This window comes from Cyprinodon tularosa, unplaced genomic scaffold (assembly GCF_016077235.1).
Source record: "Cyprinodon tularosa strain WSP-4 unplaced genomic scaffold, ASM1607723v1 ctg41, whole genome shotgun sequence".
Lineage (NCBI taxonomy): Eukaryota > Metazoa > Chordata > Actinopteri > Cyprinodontiformes > Cyprinodontidae > Cyprinodon > Cyprinodon tularosa.
In genome coordinates this window covers 845,655-870,696 of record NW_024039130.1, presented here as the reverse complement: position 1 = coordinate 870,696, position 25,042 = coordinate 845,655, and the positions used below count along the sequence as shown (strand labels likewise).

General features: G+C 36.8%; 1 protein-coding gene across 2 annotated transcripts in view; it reads right to left on the bottom strand.

Moving 5' to 3' along the window:
• Positions 1–1,954: 1,954 nt before the first annotated feature.
• Positions 1,955–25,042, bottom strand: part of prkd2 (protein kinase D2) — a 54,420-nt gene continuing 31,332 nt past the window's right edge. Inside the window, exons 3-20 of one of the 2 annotated variants that reach the window (XM_038298571.1) lie at positions 20,271–20,409; positions 19,945–20,076; positions 19,631–19,830; positions 18,179–18,362; positions 17,995–18,066; positions 17,468–17,485; positions 17,091–17,250; positions 15,274–15,385; positions 14,470–14,547; positions 14,068–14,386; positions 13,238–13,290; positions 13,078–13,150; positions 12,770–12,876; positions 10,150–10,311; positions 7,917–8,015; positions 7,436–7,703; positions 5,115–5,200; positions 1,955–4,275 (exon numbers count right to left, since the gene is read on the bottom strand). In XM_038298571.1, coding sequence (XP_038154499.1) covers positions 4,051–4,275; positions 5,115–5,200; positions 7,436–7,703; positions 7,917–8,015; positions 10,150–10,311; positions 12,770–12,876; positions 13,078–13,150; positions 13,238–13,290; positions 14,068–14,386; positions 14,470–14,547; positions 15,274–15,385; positions 17,091–17,250; positions 17,468–17,485; positions 17,995–18,066; positions 18,179–18,362; positions 19,631–19,830; positions 19,945–20,076; positions 20,271–20,409 — 2,487 coding nt within the window. In that variant the 3' untranslated portion in view covers positions 1,955–4,050. The remainder of the gene's footprint in view (positions 4,276–5,114; positions 5,201–7,435; positions 7,704–7,916; positions 8,016–10,149; positions 10,312–12,769; positions 12,877–13,077; positions 13,151–13,237; positions 13,291–14,067; positions 14,387–14,469; positions 14,548–15,273; positions 15,386–17,090; positions 17,251–17,467; positions 17,486–17,994; positions 18,067–18,178; positions 18,363–19,630; positions 19,831–19,944; positions 20,077–20,270; positions 20,410–25,042) is intronic. The other variant, XM_038298572.1, reaches the window with a different exon arrangement.

The window sequence follows — 25,042 nt, the reverse complement described above, 5'->3', positions numbered from 1 at the left end:
TTTCTCTGATCTGAGTAAGAATACAATTTCTATCAAAATCTGTTGTCATGTCTCATGGTTATTTACTACATATACGTTATGAAGTGTTAATTAAAGAGTTTGTCCCGAGTGATCTCTTTTCAGGAAAAAGAATTGTACAAAGAAAGCTTCATTGTGTAAACACAGAGCTTTCCTTTAACACACCTTCCCTGCATCAGTGTTAGTTTTTTTATTTGTATGTTTGGTGAAATTATAACAGAAAACTTTGTTAGAAGGGGGGACAAAGGAGGGGTATTTGATTTGCATTTAAATTGAAATATGCTTAGGAGGATGAACCTCCATGCTGCTTTAACGTATCAGTGCTCAATAACAGATTGTACAGAACTGACAAAAACTCTTGGATAGTTGTCGAAATGTTTTTAAAAAACTGTATAGTCTGTTTGTCTCTGATTTAATCCTGTTTTGTTATTCAAGCAGGAATTGGCACCCTCACTATCAAAGGTACTATAAGCTAATTTAATGACCAATAATGGAGGTAAGGACTTGATATCGTGTCAGTGTTAGTAACTGCAATAGTATTTTCTTTAAAAAAGTAATCCAACTTATAAATGTTCACATAGTAGTATTAATGTTATGGTACTTGTAATGTAACAGCACGTCACTATAACTGGATCAATCAGAGTGACTTTCCATATCTGTGCTCTCTGCAGAGATTTTTACGGCAGGCAGGGCAAAGACAAGCACAGATTCTCTGACATTGCTCTTAAAAAAAAAAAAACTCACTGAAGTCAAAGTCTAAATGCTCTATTGATTTACTCATGATGTGCTGGAACAAAGACTTTATAACTGTTAAAGCAGCTGCTATCAAAAGAAGCTCCTTACATCATCTCACTGACAGCTGCTTTATATTCATACCTTCTTTACTTTCTCAGGTATACTGATTATACTTGTATGCTTTTACGGTTTTTTTCACACAGAATTCTGTGATTATACAGTCCTGCTATTCTTATTGTTTTCTAGGACAGTGTGACTCCTGTTTATTTCTACTGCAAAGTATATTTTTTTATTAAATTACTTTAAAAGCATTATTTATTTTTAAATGGCAACATCCAATAAATTCGAAAAGGAGTTGCTATGGCAGCTAAAAGCAAGTATAATTTACTTTAAGAGGGACCTTTTATGTCTTAAGGCTGCAAGTCAGGCATGTTTGCAAGTTGTCCTTCACTGACTGATCATTATTCTAGGAAGTTTCAACTTCCAAAAAAAACTGTAATTTCCTCTTGCAGATCTAATCTTTATGAATTATGTTGATTAGTAAGTTAGATCTCTGCTTTCACTTGTATGTGCAAACATAATATCTGCAAAAGTGCCCCCTGAGGCTTAGGTATAACACTAACTGACACTAGAAGGTGAGAAGTAAAAACATCTTCTGGTACCACATTGCCAATGAGGATTGAGAGTATTGGGGAATACAATTTTAGTAGAATTGGCTGAAGTGTGGCCATCGGAGAATGGAAAACAAATCACTCCCCTCGCCTCTGCAGCCACTGGATCCTCTTGACTTCCATTCAGCCTGCAAGCTTTAAACACTGCCTTTATCTAACAAATGCTGTCTTTAATTTTTTTTTCTTTTTTAGTGTGGGCACCTTAATACATCAAACCATCACAACTTTAATTAGATACGTCAGGTCTCTTTGAAAACACACACTCTAATGCTTGGGTACATGAGTAACATTTAGCACCACACATCAAGCATAATTACTTTTTCCCACAGATAAAAAAAAATTGTCATTATGCAAAGTGAGAAGTAATATATTGCTGTAGTGTGAAATCTCTTCATTCCTTTATGTCTTATTCGAAGCTGGTGTTCCTGTAGAGACAATCCTGATTGACAGTAATTCTTATATAAGTCTCAAAGAGGAAAAAAGGCATTCAGATGTGTTCAATTTTTCGCAATTAACAATTAACTCACACATGGATATGTAAACGCTTTATTAACATATTTAGAACAAACAGAACCATGTCAAGTCTGCTTTATTCGATATAAAGACCAGGAGCCTCATTTAAACAGCATGTACAGGATCTACACATATTTGACATCTATGTGAAGTTCAGGTTACGTATAATTCATAGCAGTCCATCATAACTACAGCATCTCCAAAAGAAATATCAAGATAACTATACTTCACAAAAATAAACATGCAACATATTGAGAAGGTGGTCAACAGTTAAACTACATACACGTTAGTTCTAGTTTGCTAAGCTATTCTGACCCTACTTGTACTTCCACTGATTTGCAATATCAACCATCGACTTTTTTGGTTTCTCATATCACTTTAAAAGTGTATTTGTAGTGATATGTTATGTAATAGCCAATCAAAAATAGTCAGTATTTAGAAGGAGTGAACGTAATAGATGGCTTTAGAATTTGAAGGCTGTCTTGTAGAAAGCACCTTCAAAGCAGCTGCAATTTATATAATTTATTTTTCAATAATATGGAAGGAAGTTAGTCTTCCATACACCACAAAATGTTTTGTTTTTAGAGTGGACTTTTTATAGATCTTTTAATAGATGCTCTATCCTCTCCCCAGTGGCTTAATTTCTACTACTGTAGATCTCTGTAGCTCCTCTAGAGTAACCATGGGGATAATGGCTGCTTCTATTAGACTTAGACAAAATATATTGTCATTATAAGTATATTTTAAGTAATTTTGGGTAAACTGACATATATTTTTTTGTTGTGAGTTGGGCTATTTCTGTCTTTCTATAGATAAGAGTAAATTAAGAGACGTTCTCTTCAAAGCCTTTTTTCTCTGTTGTGGTTTTGTCTTCATTGTGATGTTTGTTTACTTTAAGCCTTCACTTTGTTTACTAGTTAGGTGACCTCTGATGGCAATGCCATTTGTCTTAGTCAAAGGAACCTGAGTAAAAGAGCTAGATACAAATATATGGAAAAATGTTGTCTTTATTTCAAAAAATAGTCCAATACAATATTTTTTTTTTCTGTCCACTTAAATGTTATGCATTACAAGGTGTCGGTCTGTTATGTAAGATCCTAACAAAACCCACTGACATTTAAGGTTGTGATGAAGTCAGTCTCTGGTGAAGATGTTCCCACTAACCTGCTAATTATTAACAAAGTAACGCTATCAGCTGTTAAGATGTGCTATAATCTTTATTCATTGACCTGCTTTATTTTCGGGATTGTTGGGCATTAGTTCCAACATAATAGAAGCAATTTTCACCACACAGTCTACTATTCAGACATAAGCTAGAATCTAGAGGATGTTAGAGGGAGAAAAACGATCTGGTAATAAAGCCCAGTTCTCAGCGAGCATTTAAACCCAACATACCGACTACAATTAGAAAAAGTTATTTTACGTAATCTATTATAGTCTCAAGTGGTGGCAATTACTGTAAATGGTACATTCTGTCGATCAATGCTCCAAACGTTTAAGGGTTCTGCCTGATACAGGATTTGAGAAATTAATTTTATTCTTTTTGTTTTGTTATAAACCGATGACTCATAAAGACATAGTGAGAATACTAAGGCTACATTTGATCTCGTATATTAGACTTCTGCAATTCTAAGCAGACTTTTTCATTTGTACTTAACTATATGGAGGGAAAATGAACAGCATTTTTAATTTCAGTTTGTGGAGCATGGCCTTTTCCTGCAGTCTTTGATGCACATTGCTGTGGATAAGATCCCCCTGCCTTTTAGTTATGTGGGAAATATAATAGTTTCTATTAACATTGGAAGGTAAATCAAATGACATTTGAAAGGAAAGTGAGCAGCCTTACAGATAAAAATATCACAACCATTCAAAGGAAGAGAGACAACCAATAAAAGTGGAGGTTAATGGTCAGCGGTTCTATGGACTCCCAGGCTGGAGAAAGAGAAATTGAATTTAGTGCAGTAAAACTGACTGGAACTGGTTCTGAGGTTTATACAGGAGGGCAGTGTTTTTGATTGAAACATATTTTCACTTCAGCTCCATGTCTTTTCACATTCCAGACAAACTGCACAATCTTCTTCAAAAAGGAAATAGTCATATTCTTCCTCAGCGGTCAGAGGATGCTGACTCTCTCGGTTAGGCCTTTCATATCGGAGTCCTCCCCTCCATCCTCATCATCAGATGCGGTTGTAGGAGGAAGAGGAACAAAGTTAGAGGGGTACGGCAGATTGTGCTGCTGGGCGTACATTTGCCAACGGCTGTCGTCGCTCTCATGGGTAATGTAGCGCTCACCCAGTTTGGTTTCCAGCTCCCGTAGATCCAGCCACGTCTGATAGTCCTGAAACAAGAGGAACAAACATGAGGATGAAATTTCAGTATGAGGGCAGCAAACTAGTGTTTAAATTCCTTCTACCGGTAGGTTTTGAATGCACCATCAGAAAATTAGCTTAGATTGTGTCTGTGTTTTTACTCCTGCCTGGGCATCATACTGGTTATAGTTAATTTTAAGGTTACTGTTGAGGTTGAGGCATAGATAAGATTCAAATGACAATTTATTTTTATTTTATTATTAATTTCAGACAATTAAATGCATTGAAACACATTAGTGAATGCCAGTTCATCAATTTAAACTTATGAGTCATAGTAACAAGTAACAAAAAAAAGAAAACAAAAAAAAACACGCCTTAAGGGGAGTGGGAAAAAGAAAAAACGTATTAAATCCCACCCTGACACTCATTCATAGTAAACATATATATATATATTTCCAGCTGCATTTTTTCCTTTGTTTTTTAACTGCAACTTAGAACCCAAAATTGTATAGGCAAAAGCCGTTTAATAAAAATAATAATGTTTACGGTATTGAGAACAAATAAGCAAAGTCCCAATTGTGATTAAACCCAAAAAATAATAATAGTTTACACAATATCAACAACAGTAAAAGACGTGCCAACAATGGTAATGGACAAATACCAGCAATGGTAAAAATAACTACAAGCACACATTGACATACACTAAACTACATTTCAGATCCTCTCTGATCATACTGTGACCAAATCAACTATTTGATAGGATTTTAAATCAATGGAGGACAATTGGATTCAACATATGGTCCTCACTACATATAGTTAGATGAGAATGAGGGTGTCAGTGTGCAGATCAATTTTATTTTTAACTTACCTGTAAATAAGAATGACTAAGACTTTTGTCAACGCTGTAGCGTTTCCTCATCTTGACTTGCAGCAGGTTGTTGATCAAGTCAATAGCTGCAACACAAAAATATTAAGGTCACTTGTTATAGTGCACACTTAAGCATGTTTAATATTCATTTTCTATGTTGAAATAAAGTTTCTAACTAAATAGAATAGTGGGTAGAATAGTGGGCCAATAAGAATTGTAAAGCCCTTAATTTGTTAACATGTTCTTTTAAAGCTACAGTGTGTAATTTTCAGCTACATCTAACGTCCAGACTGCAGACCGCAGCAACATGAACATCCCCCCCCCACCGCTTCTCCCCCCCAACAGTACGGCGAGCGTTACGGGACAAAATGTCTTCCACGACGTCCGCATCACCTACCTTCTCAAGTGAGGAGGTTTGTTTACATAGATAATTTTACAGATAGTATTTCATTAGTCTGTGTAGGGTATAGATTTCAGTACCGTCTCAGTTCATCTCTCTCAACTTGCCGTAGTTACTTTCGAGCGTAATGGGCGATCTCGCAATCGCTAGTTTGTTGGCTCTGCCCTGCCATAGCGCAAAGATGTCTGCCTCCATGGCTGCGAGACCCGCTCCTATGTAATTATAAATAACGAATTCTAAGGCAACGCAATTATTAAGGTTAAGAGGCTGAGCTCGTAGATGATGATAAATAACATAGTTATGTATAATATATTACATTTCTGATTGTATATCCCTGTAATTATTACACACTGTAGCTTTAAAGTGTGGTAACCATGCTACAGGAACTTGCTAATGGTGGTGAGAGCTATTATTTTTGCAACTTGAAGACATTGCTGTGAGGTCATTTCCAGATCCAAGATTCAATTTCTCGGACAAAACAAAATGACAGACTTAGCAATAGGGAAAAATATAAAAGACAATCTATTCTGAGAGTATTTTCTTCTGTGGTTATGAGGATTCTGGCTGACAGGGATGATTTTAACAAAAGGATAAGACAATGCTGATAATACATTTAAAAACAAAATGAAAATGCAGGGACATTTAAAATGAGTGGAGTCAAGATATGTTTGATTTGATAGGTTTTAAAAAAAAAAAATAATGTATGATTTCTTTAGGCCCAGACAATTGTATATAAAATGGAAAAAAAACAAAACTTTTTGATTAAAACCTTTTGCCATTATATTCTGTACTACAACAAAAAAATTAATTTTGCATTTCATTGCTATGGAGTTTTTTTTTTTTTTTTTTTACATGCAATACTCAATGTGCTACTTAGCAGAGTATAAAAAAGTCAGGAAGCTGCCAATGTAGAGGTGTCACATAGCTGTTGACTTAAGAATACTGTTGCAGCTAAGAATGTAGTTATAACCACAATGGTGTTGGTTGAGCACATCTAAGGTGCTAGAGTTAGCGGGTTGTTTATGTAAAAAAGGGCCAACTTATGCTGCTTACTTATTGTTTGAGCAACAATTCTTTTTATTGTTTTCTTATGCTTTGTTTCCATGGAACTTTGAGAGCAATGTCCTAATAGCAGAAATGCAATCACATAACTGACACCCACAAATTATCTAAAAGTAAAGCAAATAAATCTATATAGCAGACTAAATCTATATAGCACTGCTCTATTATTAATGGCCACTCAAAGCGCCTTACACTCGACAATATTCACCCTATCACACTCTCAAAAGCACACACATTCATACTCCAATACACAGATTAATAGGCAACTTGGTGATAATTTCCTTTTTTCAGGGTCATGGGCGCTGCTAGAAAGAGGCAACAGGGGCCAGTGCCCCTGTAGAACTGTCCCTGGCCTCTGTAATGGACCCTGTACTGAAGACACAATTCTAAATCTACTTCTTTTTTATGTGCTGGCATATAAATTGTACTTTAAGGGTCTGCAATCTGATTTCAGATATATTACCATGTTTTTTTTTTTGTTTTTTTTTTCTTGTTCTGTGTGCCCATGTAAAACATCTTGTGAATTGGGTTGGAACCTGCAATACCTAGGGGCACAATGACACATGAGAGGAGGAATCTGGAATCAAAGCTACAACTTTTGGATTGCAAGAGGAGTAATGCCCAGATTACACCATAATACTCTGTTATTTATGTTCCATCCATCTTATATAACCTTGGTGATTACCTTTAGGTTTATAAGAGTTTAAAAGTGTCAAAAAATATCAACAAAATTGAGTTGCAATTTCTTTGTAGTGGTTTTTAACATGTAAAAATAAAAATAAAAAAGTGCAATGTTAATTAAAATAATGTAACTGTTTATCAACACCTCCCCCTCAGGTCCCATCTTTTTCTAATTTACCATCTTTGGAGATCTGGTTCCAGGGATTGGCTGGGTACATGAAGGCGGCGTTCTGAATCTGGTCATTGATATCCTCATCCTCATTGAAGGGGAAGGTGCCACTAAGGCTGACGTACATGATGACGCCAACTGACCACATATCCAGTGAGCGGTTGTAGCCCTGGTTCAGCAGAACCTCTGGAGCCAGGTAGGCAGGTGTACCCACCACAGAACGACGGAAAGACTTTTCGCCAATGATGCGTGCAAAACCAAAATCACACAGCTTCACCTACAACCGACAAAGAGACAAACAAATGATATAAAAATAAGTGAATTTCAGTGAGCAGAAAAGGGAGCCAGAGAAATACAATTGAGATTATATGAGTGAATAATAAATGTGTGAAATATCTTAGCAGCAGCATACCAAGTGCTAAGATGTGCTGCGAATGGCGTCACTGCGTCATTCATATAATTAGACCCTTTTGCATGTTTGTGTGGGTACCTGTGGGAATGGATCAGCTGAGGCCAGGAGCACGTTTTCAGGTTTTAGGTCACAGTGAACAATATTCTTGAAGTGAAGATGTCTGAGAGCTGCAAGAATCTGCTCACACACAGAAAAAAAAAAATGATTTAGAGAAAACCACTAATAGAAATTTGATGATTGCTCTTCTGTGGCTGTTCTGATTGTTCCAGTTATGTCAATTACAGCGCAGGGAAAAAGTGTCAAAATGTCTCCCTGAGAATTCTTCTGTTTGTCAAGGAAATTAAAAGAATGAGTAAATATAAAAAAACTGTTTTTGGATTAATTTAATAAGAGAAAAAGCATTTAAGAAAGTTTTTTTGTTTGTTTTTTTAACCAGAATTGTACAATGTGACCCCTTGTAAAAGCTTGGCATGCAGCATACAGATAAACAGTCATAGGCTGGCCTCTCATTGGTTCTACTTTATGTAAGCAGTAGATATATAATATTTGAATCATAGTATTTAGGATGTAATTATTTTACAATATAAGTCAATAACAATGTTTTACTTCTAAGTGTGTTCTATATTTTCTAAGGGATCTTCTTACTCTGTTTTCTTTTCTTTTTCTTTTTTTCTGCATAGTATGTCTGGCTTAGTCATAACTCGGCTGGATGTTGCTATGGAAATATAATGATACAGATTCTCGAATCTTGCTCCATCAACTTCTTGAGTGAGATCAGCAAATTATTAATAGAACTAAGTAAATGTAGAGTTTGTCAGCTTGTATTTTTTTGTTGTACTATATTTATTTTTCTATAATAAATCCAACGTTGCTGTGACGTACAATAATTCTTAAGTAAAATAAAAAAGAATACTTAAATCCAGCCATCGCACATGTAGCCTGCTCGAGGTTTGTTCCCAAAATAAGTGTTAGAATTCGAATCATTTCAAATATTATCATAGTATGAAGGCATCCTCAGTTGAAACATGCAGAGGAACCACTTCAGCCCTTCCATGTATTTGTGTAACTTGCATATTTTGTAGTTGTTGTACATTTCTGTTTTGTAGTGGTATCAGTCAAGAGTTCCTTCCCTACTCATGATGGTGTTTTTACTGTTGACCTTTAAGGATAATGAATAGGAGCTGGGAACAGGAGCTAGGGCCTAGCATTTGTTGCTTGGGTATTGAGCCTAAGTCTACAGACTAGACTCTTAATAGAGACATAAATAGGAGGGCTGCCAGAGGACATTTGAAGGGAAAAAAGAAAAGTAAGTTTTCTTTTTTTTACCGTAAATAAAAACTAATTCTCTCTGATCATCCAGTCTTTGTCTTAAATGATGGTATGCTAACATAGGTTGACAACTGTCTTCTCATCGTGGACTGGATTCCTTTTGTTATGCAGTGCTAGTTTGCTGCTCTTCTCAACTTGCATTGGTTTATACTACTAAAGCCGGGCTTAAACTGTACGATTTTTTCAGTCGTTGCAGGCAGCTACGACTCACACTGTACGACTAAAGGGTTTAGTCGTACAGAGCGAGTTCACAGCTCACGATTTATGTTCGGCCCTATGCTCTCATGCGATCTACCTGCTCATACTGTACGACTAAAAACCAATTCAGACTCAACTCCGGAGTGAGATGGAACTGCTCTGACACATCTATCTGGAAGCCAAACACATAGGGGAATATTAAGCTTACTACAGTGAAACGCGCTGCCTTGGCAATTTGTGCATTTTGTGCTGAAAGCCCTAAAAAGAAAAAGAAAAACTGTATTTGGACAAAGACATGGCTGAGCAAACGTGGCTGCTACGGTCTGTCAATTTTACAGACAGAACTGCATTTCAGTCATTTCATCCCTGCCATTCTGCTGTGTTTACAGAAGAATCCTTGTTTGCGCATGCACACTGAGCGATTTGCCCACTACGGTCGGGAGAAAATCAAACCTTTGATATTCTCCCAACCTCACGATTCCTGATCAGGAGGTGGTCGTGAGAGGCTGATCGGCGCTCGTAACCCCCTGTACACTAGACCACTCACGATCGCACGACTGGAAAATCGCCCCGAAAAATCGCACAGTGTACGCCCGGCTTTACAGCATTTTCCCTTTACATCTGTTTTATGTGTTTGCTATATTTTTGTTTACGACTCCAACTGTTTTGTGTTTAAAGCATTTTTTGCATTGTGCTTGCACCTCTCAACCATTGTATCTTTTTCCTAAAATGAAATCATCTGAAACTTGCATTCTGTCTTTACTCAAATGAGACATCAACACACCTGTGTTATGAGGAATTTAGTTAACCTCTCAGGTAGTCTTCCCTTTTCGCTGGAAAGGATCATCTCTAGCATGTCACCATGCAGCTTCTCCATCACCACAAATACTTTCTCTGGGGTTTCAAACATGCACTCCAGGTTAACGATCCCCAGGTGACGCAAACTCTGAAGAAAAATAAGCATAACAGCTTGATCAAACTTATTTGCAACAGAGACATGATCAGAAAGTGTGATAAAAACTTAGGTAAGTGAATCTGAGAAATGATCATTGAAAAAAATTCACTTGAAGTGCTAAGATATTCAATTATGTAACTTGGAGGATCTCCACAAGTACAAAAACAGGAAGTCATATTCACATGCATAGTCTGGAGGAGACGATAAACCACAGGAACTACGATGTGAAACAAAACCATTTGAATTAAGAATATGTTAGAAAGAAGTGAAAGACGTCACATCAGTTGCATGCAAGCGTACATTTTAGAGCCTTTACGTAAATTTCTGTAAATGTTGACGTTTTTACTTTCAACAAATGACCTCAACTCCACAATATTTAAGATTATAATATCAACACAATTTTAAAAGTTTTTTAAAGAGAATGTTAAATTAATTTAAAACCTACATTTGTATCTTTTTGCTACATTTTTGCCTTAAAGGTGGTTATTTTAAAAAGGTAGTTTTAATCTGTGATCGACCCTTATAGACTGATTTTTTTATTTAATGAATATGACTGTACACTAAAATCATTTAGTTATTTGCACACATTAAAACAGTTTAGACCTGGCTGCTTTGTATTATTTGTGGTTATTTGTTTATAGTTAGATAAACTCACTTGTGAACAATTACAACTCTGTTCTTCAAACAACTTTTGATAGTGAAAGCACCTTCATCTGCTGGTGTAAAAGAATCTATCTAGATGTCATCTGTTGGCATATGGATTCAATCCAAAGAGACTAGAGTTAGCAGAAATCAAATGACAGTGTTTTTACAAGCTTTCGGTAATAACAGGAAGGACTAACCGAACAGTTAAAGACAGACAAGCACCTTCTGTTGTTACTTCCTTTTCGAAACTCAGGTCCCTATGACCAACAGCATATATATTACCTCTATTTCCAAGCTTCGACTACAGCAACCAAGTGCAGAGGACACTGTGGTCACAGCTCTAAACACCTCCTGATAAGAAATGAAGCCAACAAGCAAGAATGCTATTTATAAATATAGAGCTCAGTCCCCAACACCATCATACTGGCTACCAAAAAGCAAAATCCTTCCGTCAGACACCTGCATCTTGATAAGGGGCACCTTAAGCCCTGAGGTCCCAAGGAGCATGTGCTAAGCCCACTACTCTGGTCTCTCTATATGTTCGATTTGTCAGATTATGGACCAACAGACTGAAAAATAGTTTCATTTATAAAACCAAAACAGCACAGAAATCAAACATGCACAACTGTCAGTTTAGAAGGCAATCTTTACACCAGTATCTATTCAAATAATATATCTTATTTAGAGCAGTGATACAAGTTATAATGTAAGAATATATGTCAAATATCTTTAAGCATGTCTTTCTTGCTTAAAGTTTTACAGCTTCTCCAGCCAACAGTGCTCTCTGCTGGTCACCCTCATTCAGTACTCGAGTTGAGGTGGGAGGGGAGATGGCATCCCCTTTCTTAAAAAAAAAATCTTAAAATCATCCCCCTGTGACATTTTATTACTGTATGTGTAAAAGTTCTACTATATATATACAGTAAAGGCAATAACATTTGGCAGGCTGTGGGCTTAGGAGTAGCCTTAGCAAAATGAATAAAATCAAAGAAGTGGCCTCCCATGACTATGAAGCTGATCCAATTGGGAAATTAGTTCTCTGCATTTGTCCCAAACTATGTAAGGGCAGTGATAGCCATGTCAGTCCAGGGACCAAATGCAGTTCTACTGAAAGGTGCCTTGGTCAAGGTCAATGACCGTCTTACCTGACATGTAACATTCATACCATGCATATTGCTTTAGGTTAATAGACTATATTAATAAGACTATGTATGCTTCCAAAAAAAGAAAAAACTTCCATCATCCCCCTTCTTTTTTTTTTTTTTTTTTTTTTTTACAACAAGACTACTGCCCCCATTATTACAATTAACCTTTACCTGCACATCGCATATAGGATTTAGGTTATGAATTACCTTCGTTTTGTACGGTTCTTAGATTATCTGCATTTACAATCAAATGTACAAAAAAAATCACCATCAAAAAAACAACAACAATGAGCAGCTAGAAGAACCCAGTAAGCAACCAGGGGTTAAGGGTCTTGCTCAGGGATGCAGAGTGGCAGTCTGAGGGGACTGAACCAGGACGTTACAGCCCTCCTAAAAAGCAAGCACTCTGCTCTAACCACTAGGCGATCACTCCATAATGGCCCCCACCCACCCCTGGCTAAAGATGAGAGACCAATCTATGTCTTCACTCGGGGGTGCTACCATTTGTTTTGACTGATCGCAGCAGTTTGGCCATTGCCAAAACACCACAAAAAGCAGGTTCTGTTTCTACTTTTAAAAACATTACTTTAAAGATGGTTCTTAACAGCTTATTGTATTTAAGAGAAATGGGTTAATCAGTATGGTGTATGTCTCCTTACTTGCAAGATGGCCACTTCGTTCCTCAGCTGGCTCTCTTGCTTGGTTGGAAATCGAAGTTTGTCAATTACCTTTACAGCAACGTCCCTTCCTGTCTTTCGGTGCTTTCCTAAAAAATATATATTTTTATTAACATTACCATTATTGTAAAGCAATGTTCTGCCACAGTAAAGTCCTTGAACTTAAGTTAGTTTTTGCTATGTGCCAAACCAAAGGTGCAACACTATATTTGTTAGTATGTAACATTTTATTCTTTATATGTGACACAACTACCTATGAGTTGATAACTACGGCACATATGCTTACATACCTCCATAAACTATTCCAAACTGCCCAGATCCAAGCACTTCATCAGCAAAAATCTGGTATACTGTACCAATGTCCTGCAAGAGAGAATTGTTTCTTAAAGGGAAAATACTGCATGGTTAACAAAAAATAGACCAGAGGAAATCAGAAAAATAAAGTCTTACCACATTTTCCTGGATTTGACTATTGGACACGGAAATGCTGATAGAAGCTTGTCCTAAAACAACATCAAAAGTTACAAGTTATATATGTAGCAAAACATGAATGTGAATATTATTTAATATCATTATAACATTTTCCTATACTACCATACTGTATGTGACGCACCAAATTGAAAATAAATATCTTTATTAACAAGCTTCATTTAAGCACTAATATTCTGTTTAAAGGAGCATAGTCACATTATATGACCTTTTTTTTATACACCGATAGCTCACTCGGGTTCCATAACATGTACAGCTGGCATATTTTTACTATTTTTGTATTTTATGCTTTCTTTCTTTGCTAATTTTGGTAGTGAATCCAGCCTTTGTAGATATCTATGATAACAACATCAAGTGTCCAGAGGTACAATACTTTGCATGTGTGCAGAGGGTGAATAAGAAAGTGATGGGGCTAAGCACGTTAAGGTCCAATGTGAAAAAAGAGCACTAAAAAAATTTCCCATGGGGGGATGAGGCTTGCTTCACACTTGGGATACAGTATGAACATTTTCGTAAATCTAAGTGTGAGTGAAAGCTGGGGAGGCTGCTGTAGAGGTGATGGATGCAGGAGCAAACATAATAATTAAGCACTGCTGGCTGATGGCACAATTAGGTCTCCTCATGTCTACTCTATGGAAGTCTTTTAAAAGCTCAAAAAGGACTATCAAAAGATAATCAGGACAGACACTTCATCTAAACAAACTGATTTTATCATGGTCAAATGGTTTTTGGACTTTGTTGTATAGGCATATAACCTGATTATGCCCCTTTAAAAGTGTTTTTAAGCTTACTGTGTGGAGTGTTTCCCTCAGCCGGAGGCGCATCCTGAAAGATGACTGGCATGAGTGCCTGGCGAATGGCACACTCCCATGCGTTTGCCACCTCCCGCCCAATACCACTGTTGGGTTGCACCATACTGGGTGACGGGGGGGTCTGGGGAAGGGTCTGGGGGTTGCTGGTGGACAGGGGTGGAAGGGTATTGGGGTCCTCCCCAACAAAGTAGCACATGGTGCCTGTAACGAGCTCAAAGCAGTGGGGATTGGTGCCTTGCGGCACTAGGGTAAAATTGGTAGCAGGACGCACCTCCAGAATCTCAGAGAGGGGGATCTCCTGAAGGAACATGGATGGATTGGTGAGGAACAAAAATCTACAAACCAAATAGATTCTTACTGTAGAAACATCTCATACTCTACCTTGTAGTATTTGTTTGAGGTGTTATTCTGGAACAGGATGATGCACTTACAGTCCAGACGCCAGTAGTGCCTCTTCCTCTGTTGGAAATTAGGGTTGGAGAGGATGGGACAACAAACATAAGACACAAAACCAAGGTGCATGATGGGCAAAAGGACAAGAATGAAAATATTTTTGAAGATATGTGTAAAAATGGATGACTATTGATTTGAAAAGGTCACAGAAGGCAACACAACAAATAAGCTACAGGATGCAAGGGTAAAAATAAAAATAAGTTAAACAAGAGAACAAGTAAAAGAAGAAAAGAGAGTGTTAGTGCAGCCAGAGAGGAAGCAGTCTGAAAGCATACAGAGGAAAATACATTTCTTTAAAAGGTCAAAGGAAGCTTTTACACATTAGAAGACACTTTAGACTGAATTCACCACATATTTGCTGAGTGCTTTAAAGTAGATAGAAAGAATCAACTATCTTCAATTTTCTTCATACACACATACAAACACACTAGCAAAATTTAATATAGAATAAAAAAGTAATAAAGACAGAGACCAAGTCATCAAGGTCATAACTGCTGTAAGAAAAAAAACACTAAGAGGAAAGCATATACTATTAGCAGTTTTCTTCTTTTTTTTGAGTATGAGGAAAGCAAACACATGCAATATTACAGTAATTTATTTTAAAAAAATGTTGTAAAAGTCCAATTTATTCTTCCATATGAATTTGTTTTGATGGTTTTCATTCATTTCTATGAGGAGGAGTCTTTAAGGTTTTAAATTCACAGACATGTAGAGGAACTGGACGATATTTACCAGAGTGTCCTTGTTACTGTAGTGAACCATCCATCCTTCCTTAATAGCTGTGCTGGAACGTCGAGTTGTTTGCCTCACTGATTGAACCACCCTCATCAGTGGAATATTAGCACTAGGAAATAAAAAAATAAATAAATTGAGGATTTGAAAAGGTCAAAATGAGTTTAAGTTCAACAGTAAATAAATTATTGCATGTGTCATAATCTGAGATTAGGTTCTACCAGATAATCCAAAACGCACGATTAAAAACCAAATCAACATTCTCTGAGACATACAGTTTAATCATTATCAACTAGTCTCATTTTTGCTAACTAATTAGCTTTTAGGTCACATTGCAATAGAGATTTTCAATACCACATTCAGGGAGATTTTAAAAACGTATTACAGATATATGGCACCAGGCAGGAATGGTATTATGAGCAGACTGGTGATATGAAAATCAATGACAAGCTCTTTTATTAGTTAATTGTGAAAAGTTAGAAACAGAAAAATGTAAGAATTTGATCAAGATTGATGAGGCTGAAGTGGGATAGCTAGATCTCCAGTTACAGGTCTCCAAAGAGCAGAACGAAATCTGTCAAAACTATCCAAAGAAAAGGGGGAAGGATGAACCAGCAAAAGGGTCATGATGTAGGTTTCATGATGCAAGTTAATTCAGCAAGTGAGGAGCTGTAAGATAATGTAACTCATAATTCAGAGGCAGACAAGTCGAGTTGATCCTGACACCCGAGTACAGCCAACAAAGTATACATTGATCACTTAGCAATGGAATAATAATAATTTAACTTTATTGATCCCACATTGGATAAATTTACCTCTGCATTTAACCCATCCCCTTGGGGAGCAGTGGGCTGCCATTGTGGGGCTTCAGGGGAGCAATTGGTGGTTAAGGGTCTTGCTCAGAGAGCCAGAGTAGCAGTCTGTGGGAGTGGGGCTCAGAACCTCAGGATTCCAAGCTCTATGCCCTAACCAGTAGGCCACATCTCCCCAGGGAAAGTGGGATTCTCTGATAAATCCTACATCCTTCTTTCTCAAATTGCTTTCCAAAGGTAAATGTAACTAATATTGCCTGCAAGCTGAATAATCAAGATATTTTTGCATTCACAAACACAGGAATATTAATCCTGTCCTGCTTCATGAACTGTTTAAGACTGACTCAAAACAGGTTAGCCAATAAACTCAGAGTTGCTGAGCCCACAGCCAGACTAAAATTAACACTGCAGCACAGGAGAACATACACATACAGAATATGCTGCCATCACATCCCTTGGTCATAATTCATGATTTCATCTTTGAAAGAGCAACACCAACAGCGTACTATTAACTACTAAGTTGTTTTAGTTTCTTCTTGTTTCTGCCCTTTCATTTTTTGACAGTGATTGGCTAAACCCTATTTTTGGTAGATGGGCACAAAGGGACACTTCGCCCCATCAGATTCTACAGCAGCTGTCCCAGATTAGCAATGTGATGACTCCACATTATCAGTCTGCCTTGTCAGGTTAAACTTGACACTAGAATGACCTGTGGGAGCATAACAAGCCGTCGAATGCAATTTGAAAATTTGGGCAAATATTTGATTAAATACTTCATCCTTTCATTAAAAAAAACAGTGAAAATATCAGGTTTATGTTACTTAGAATAGAGAAATATAAAAATTATATTTTCTGCAAATGTCAGCCCATTTTACATGTATAAATGAAATATTTGATTGACATTTGTTGTTAATAAATCTTTGTAATAAAGCCATTTATTTACCATTAATTTCAAACATACATTCATTCTCATGGTTTGGACACCACTCTAAAATCTCCTCATACCTCTGGTCTCCACCTGTTCCATCCTGGTTGTTGTCTGGAGAGAATGACCCAGGGATACTACAGGCCTCATCTGAGTCATCCATTGAAGACTTGTCCGAGTTGTCATACTCGCTGCTGAAGTCCATGGGCACTTCAGTGTCTGCACTGGGACTCAGCATGTCTAATGCAAGAACAAAGAACAAATGGAGGCTGAGTTCAATTTGATTAAGAAACATCTATTTAAAAACTAAAAAAACTACAACTGCTCGCCACCTTTTAAGCCATACAGTTGCCCCTGAACACACCCAATTATAGAGGGAGAAATAGCAAAATGGGCTAAATATTAAGAGGAAAGCAAAGCTTTACAAACAGCTACACTGAGCACTGATAATACTTACCACAGTTACTTCTGTTGTCTGAAGAGATAAAAAGATTAGTGCCAATGAGTTTTAGTGTTATTAAAACAATACATAATGTGCACAATATAAAATATGGAGTGTATGATTATTAGTTTTGACAAAGAAAACTTTCATGTTTCATTAAAGGTATTGTGGAGGATTTTTGCAAAAAAACCTGCGCATTCTTTAAAAAAATGCATATGCACAACCCTGTACCCGCTCCCTAGAGGGAACGCCTATTAAATGCGTGGGAAAGCATGCACAAGCCCAATTCTCCTTTTGCACACTCTGTTTAAAAGTTGCTGTTTGCATCGCTCATGCAAGCTTTCTTTAAAAAAGAACATTTTCAACAGGCACATAGGATGGCCTTACGTAAACACCAGAATGATTGACAGATAGGAGGACCTCTTATTTTGATGATCTACCTGGAAAAAGAACATCCTCCACTATACCCTTAGATCCATTCTAGGTTACACAGAAGAAAAGCATGTAATAACATCAGCCAGAGGATTTATATCTGCCCTCACCTCCAATGGTCTCCCCAAGGCAGTCATTAGGAACCTTGTATGCACAGCGTTTATGACAGTTGAATTTACAATCTAGAAGGAATGCAAGAAAAGGTTGATTCCAGTTAAGTTATATGATATGTTATCTAACATATCAAAAATAATATAAGATGATAAAAACAATTCCCTCTTTGTCTGCACTCACCTTTGCACTGTAGACCCTGCCTAAACAATCCCCTGAGAAGTCTCTTGCAGTACTGGCACACTGTTGGCCGTGTGTACGAGTGAACTGCAAACGTGTGGGGCACCTTCACCTTCGTCATCAGGATCTTGTCCAGGTGAACAGGTCGCCCCGTGTAGAAACGCCGTGCCTCACTAGGAGTTCTTGGCTTGAATAATCAAGAAGGAAATAACATTGTGGTGAGGATTTACTCCAATGGAAAAAAAGAAGAATATTATTATCTGCTTTTGGCATGAGGAAGTAAAATGGATATATTTAAAACCATAATGATGTTTTTTTTTTTATAGACTCAACAAATGATATTAACTATCATCAGATTCTAAAAAATGTATTATATTAAAAAACTTCATCCATTTTTTTGTTTTTCATTTCAAATCTATGAAATTCAAACCCTAGTCCTTAGTCTGACACTTTATTTCCACAGTGTTACTTTGACTCATTTGAATGTTGTTCCAAGGTTTTGGTCATTTTCATTTGGTAAATGCAAATTAATCAGCTGCTTTTGAGAATTTCCATTTATATCTAAAATTGTGAGTATTGATTTTACATCAGACCAAACTTTCTGAAAAAATCAACAACTACTGTAGATATTTTCAATTTACAAGCACAGTTACCAAGGCAGTTACTTTTACCGAATACAACAGAGAGTCATGGACAACAACATGGAAAAATGATAAAAAGAGGAGTAAAGAAAGAGTGCTTTTAAAATAAGTTAAACCATTATAATTGTATTGACCATACCCTAATGTCTCTCCTTTTAACAAAGTGGGAGAGTAATTAAAATTTTTGAGAAGTGTAAACGAACTGTTTATCTATGTTTTGCAGTCCTGATAAATTGGATATTCCTGTTAAATGTTAAAACTTAAATAGAATGAAAAATATATATGTGAGTGGAAAAGCACTGAAAATGTGCTAGTTGGGAAGTGAAATGATGATCCAAACAGATAAAAGCCCAGAAAAAAAGGAAACATTTTGATAAGTCAAAAACTGATTAATCTACTTTTATATCATAACTACATTAAAAAATGGTAGGAAAAAGGAATAACTAGATGAATGGAAATTTTTCACATGTGCATAGATAACTGGGACTATACAGGACTACTGATGGAATGTAGTTCTGCAGGTTGTTTTAAAGTTTTTTAGATGGATATCTTATAATCTCCAAAACACTTAATTCCTTTGGCATGAATAGATTTAGAGTAAAAACATTTTAAGGCTTGTTAATATATTCAGAAAAATTGGCTTTTATACAGTATCTACATGAATATTATCTTCAACTAAATAATATTGATGCAAAAAAATCAACTAAAAAAATGTTTAAGGATTACACTAATTTTTCAAATACTCTTGACATGATAAAGAGAAATATGACCCATCGCTAGGCTTAAACCTATTTATTATCGCAGCATGAATTACCATTTGTGTGTGGGAGCGAATTAAACTGGTGTCTTCTGAGCTGGTGGAGGTGGTCCCCACACTGTAGACGGACTCAGAAGTGGAGAGACGCAGGGACTGACTGCTACTGAGTGAGGTGGTAGATAGGCGTCTCTTCCGAGCTCCACTGCAGTTATTGGGGATGCTGAATGCACAACGTTTGTGGTAGTTCAGCCCACATCCTGCAGAGGGAGGCATAGATAAAAGAATCAGGTAGGCAGAGCATCTGATGATGTATAATAGATCATTTCACAAAGAAGTGTTTATGCCTCATCTATATTTTCTAATTCACTCACCGTCACACTTCAGGCCTTGTCTGACCAGTCCAAACAACATCTCTCCACAGTGATCACAGAAGGCCGGGGCTCTGTAAGAGTGCACATTGAGTGCATGGGGCCGAATCTGGAAATCCTCAAATGTTGCTGCCGCTAAAAGAGATTAACAGTATGGTAACTGTGAGTGATGCTAAACAAATCATACAGATTTGAAATATTAGATTAGAACCCAATTGGAAAGAGGATTTGATTGTATTTCTATTAAAATAAAGTATGGTGTCTTGGTCTGGACAGGATAGAAAGATGAAAATATGGCTGACATGTGTTGTAATTCTTCGAAGACTCACCTGAAAGCACCACTTCCACCAGATCTCCCTCCTGAATGTCACTTGTAGATTTAACCATTTGGAGGATGTTGTTGGTGGTTGTGTCATGCTTGAACAGCAGAATCTTGTCATAAATACCATAAAATCCACATTCAGGGAACTACAACAGAAAAAAGAAACTTATATTATAACATACATATTCATTGCAAGTAAAGTCATTCAGTTTTGCTATCATTTTTATTGACAAAATCTGCACAAGACCAGAGTTCAAATAAGTTTCAAGCAAAATTCAACAATTTTGAATCAAATCGCTTACAGCAAATTTAAAAACAACAAAGCATGGCTAATTCAGATGTTCAATTCTGAACTTCATCTCCTTCAAATGTGTTCCAGAAATTAGGCCAAATTATTTTTTTTATTGTTTGTTTCTTTTATTTTTGTTTGTTTTCATGGGCATAAAACACTGATATAGAGTCTTTTATATTCATTTGTAGGTTAAAGTTGTGTAATTTACCTACCAGTTAATTAATCGCTGTACTACATATTTACTGCAAACAATCAAACATGTTCAACTGATTCTTCTTGAAACCAAAAATAATATTTCCTCATAACATGTTTCCCTAATTTAAATAAAGTATTGTTTAGCCCTAAATGGCTGAAACTAAACCTGGATATGATTTATTTTTTTGTTTATCTCTTCCGATTTCCCCCGCATGTCTACTTTTTATTTGAATGTTATAAAGCCATCTTCCGGTTCTTTCTACTTCCCACTTTCTCTGCCAACTTGCTCAGATCTTCTGCTTAATTACTCTTTTCATTTCTCCTAAACTAGATGGTATTAATGTGTAATTTTGACTGGATTTTGTAGCTTATTCAGTATATTTATCTGCCAGGTAAAGGAATCCATATAAAAGAAAATTTTAATCCCGTTGCTTTAATTCTGTTCAAGAACTGTTGAATTTCTTATGAGAGATGAGGTTTTCTTTCTGAATTACTGGATGTCAATGAATATGATTACTTAAAAACTTCTTAACAAACTAGTTTCCTCAGGTTATTCAAAATCCAACATAATCCCAAATATTACTTCTATGTAAACAAAAACTCACTAAATCTTTTAGCTGCTTTAAAATCAAATTCTGGAACCAAAATAAAAAAAAAAAAAAGCAAAAAACACAATCTTCGTTTTTTGAGTCTTTTAAAGCATCCCTATAAACTTCAATGCACTCATAGTTGCTGAACTACTTCATTAGCATGCAGTAAACGGACACAGACCTCTGCTAAAAAGCTCATATTGGAATCAAGTCTATTGAAGCAAAGTTGCACCTAAAAGTTACAGGACTCCGGCCCTGAAGGACAGGAATTTGAGACAACTGTTACATTAGTACCAGTACATGCTGTGGAGCTGGACATGAAAATGGTTGATGCTAATCTCAAAGCAGGCCTTTTACTTATTAAACTTTGATTACAAACATTTGTGTAAGACCAGAGTTAAAACAAGACTTTAAAAGTTTTGCAATTTCAAATCAGATTACTAATAGAAAACTTTAAAATCAGAAAGCAATGCTAATTTCAAACGAAAAAAGGCAGATGTTAAATTCTCCATGTCCATCAACATTTGGGGTCGTTTTGCTCCTTTTGTTAGCCTGCAATGCCCCATACCTGTCTATGTCTCTGAAAGGGGGGCGTTAAAGTGAATTGTTGGCCTGGCTAAAAAGGTGGGGCCATTCCAAAGGGGGGACTCCCTATCAGTACCCGGTGGGTTACTCTATAAACTCGCAAATTAATTGAAAAAAAATACAACACAGACCTTATCATACACACTAACATGACCAGGTTGCATATCAAGTAACTTGATCAATGCGGACAGAAAGACAATGAAGTATCTGCATCCTATCTTCCCATCAGTTATATCCAAGTGTACAAAAAAACACACTCAAGTGTTTCAAAGACGCTCTTCCAGGGATATGAGAGATGAGATTGTCCATCAGAAATCAGCCAAGCAAGAGAGGCTGTCATAGGGAAACCCTGCTCCATTGAATAGTTAATGCAGCCTGGTTCATTTCAATGGCCCCACCACACAGGACACCACAGCAACACATAAACTACCAGTTTTATAAACATTTTCCCTTTTAGTGAGCAAAAATGGTTCAAAAAGAATCTTTTTGTGTAGTTTTCCTATTGTGAAGTCAAGATTCACCGTCTGGCTAGAATTAACAACTTACAGGAAAGGGGACGATGGTCTCCGACTTCAAATGAGACAATGACACACATACACCTTCTGGCTAACCAACTGACACACCCAACTAACACAAACACACACCCCTGCCTTTTCCCCATTTCCCTCTCTTTTTTTCCCTTTAGCACAAACACAGTCTGTCTCTCAGTTCCCCAACAGGCTCTACCAATCAACCACAACACAAAATCCGAGCCTAGCTTGTAACTCTGCCAAGATACATAGCAAGTCCACCACGCCCCAGCTGCTGGCTACCACAACAGACCACAGAGTCAACAAAAAGACACAAAAAGCACATAAAGGTTGTCTTTTTAAAATGACTGAGATTTTTTTACCTATTTTCAGAGGGACTCAAACATTAACTCTATGAAGGATTTAAGAGTAAATCAGAAGAGAACATAAAGCAGAGTCTTCCAAGTATTAGATCTTATTTGCTCTCTTTTCATATGATAATAAGAAATATTTTCTACTTATCCCAATGTTCAGTAGTTGCAGAGCGTTACTGTATGCTTGTGTATTTATCAGAGGCCTTTAAGAAAACTTGTCTATAGTTTTGGAAATCCGACCATTGTTGCTAATTCATAATGGTTTTTTTTTCTTTCCAAAAATTGTAAAAAAAGACCTTACATTTAAAACTGTCTAGGGTATAAAAAGGCATAACAACAGCTCCACCCTTCCCAATATAAACAATCTTTGTATGAAAGAGTAGTATAAATAATTTAAATGCTATTGTTGCATTATATGCTATCAGTACTTTACCTTAGAGTATTACTAATTCATTGGTATTTTTTTTGCATTACTAAGAGAACATAGGGCGACATTGGCGTTGGGTGCAGGAGTTTGCCTTGCAACCGAAGGGTTGTCGATTTATGCCCTGGAGCTTTCAGTGTCATTGTGTCCTTGGGCAACGAAATTCATCTGCATTGATGGTTGTCAGAGGGACTGGTGGCACTAGTGTATGGCAGCTTTGCTTCTGTCAGTTACCCCCAGAGCAGCTGCGGCTACTATGTATTTTGCCATCAAAGTTTGTGAGTGTGTGCGTGAATGGGTGAATGACTGAATGTAGTGTAACGTGCTTTGGTCAAGTCTCATGACTTGAAAAAGAGCTATAGAAGTACAGGCCATTTACCATTTATGTACACTTACCTCCACTTCTTTATACATGTAGCACATCTAAAGTTAAAGTAATCTTTGAATTTTCCTAACAATGTCCCCAACTGAATATGATAGAGAAAGATCGAAGGTGTTGAAGGTTTGTCCGACGGCAAGAACATCCACCTACCCGAAAGACTTGGAGCTCATCACCAAAAATAAATAGTCTAATTACCAGTGAAAACACGCAAAAACTATTCAGTAAATGTGAGCGTTTAATAGCTGTGACCCAAAGAAATATTGTTCCATAATGGGGAGTCACATCTGGTCTTAAATCGTCCTTAGAAAAAGCAAACATGGGACGTGCAGGTGGCGGAGTGATTAGTGCGCAAGACCCATGTACGGAGGCCTTAGTCCTTCACGCAGGAACCCGGGTTCGATTCCGACCTGTGGTCCTTTCCCACATGTTTCTCCCTCTCTCTCATACCCCCTTTCCTTTCAGACTACTGTCGAAAAAATGAGCCACTAGTGCTGTAAAAAAGTCACCTATTTTAACCTACAAAGGGCCTAATGACACAGCTCCTACCAATCTAAATGCTCTTGCGAATATTTTCATCTTGGTCACTCAGATTGTCGAAGTATAGTTAGATAGCAGTGCCTTCATCATGATTATGAAAGTATAGACCACGTTAATTTGACCTTGAAGGCTGTCAAAACATGGGCCTACCTCTCTGTCTTTAAGAAACTCCTGAGGTCTCCTCTCTTCATAGAGCATGTGGTACCCTAGCACCTATCTTGTTCATTCAAAGCCTCTTTACTGCCCTCTCTGGATGCACTTTTCTTTATGCCTGCACTAGGTTTCTACACTGTCACCCCTGTTACCACTAACAGAATCCGTCAATAGATCTTCTTTCTCAGTAGCTTATTATTAGCTTTAATGTTGACTCTTCATTTATAAGTTGGTTTTATTAACTTATGTCTACAGAAAAATTAATTTTGATTTTACATCCTGCCATTGCATGTCAATTCTATAGTAGTTAGAGTAATCAGGGCAAGAGTCAGCAGAATATAATTATTATTGCTTAAATAAAAAAGATCAAACACTCATGCATCAAACATAAATGCTTAGCATTATGCTTCTGATGGTGCCCCCAGCATTATGGAGTGGTATTAATGCCAAAATGAAGACCATTGCCATACTATATAGCCACAAACTGATTAAAGAAATCTCAGACTCGAAGATAGTAGATTGGCACCAGAAGAAGCTACAGCTTAATTTTTTATTCATTTTTGTGTCATTTATTAAAAATTGAACTGATAAACGATGGATTTTCCTATCTATGATATATTATAGTCTATTCGACTTGCATTTCAGTGAACGTGACAACAACAGGTTTTTATATTTAGCTTTGAAAATAATCACAACTGTCTCCAAGGATTTGCAAATTTATGTTCTATCTGCAAAAAA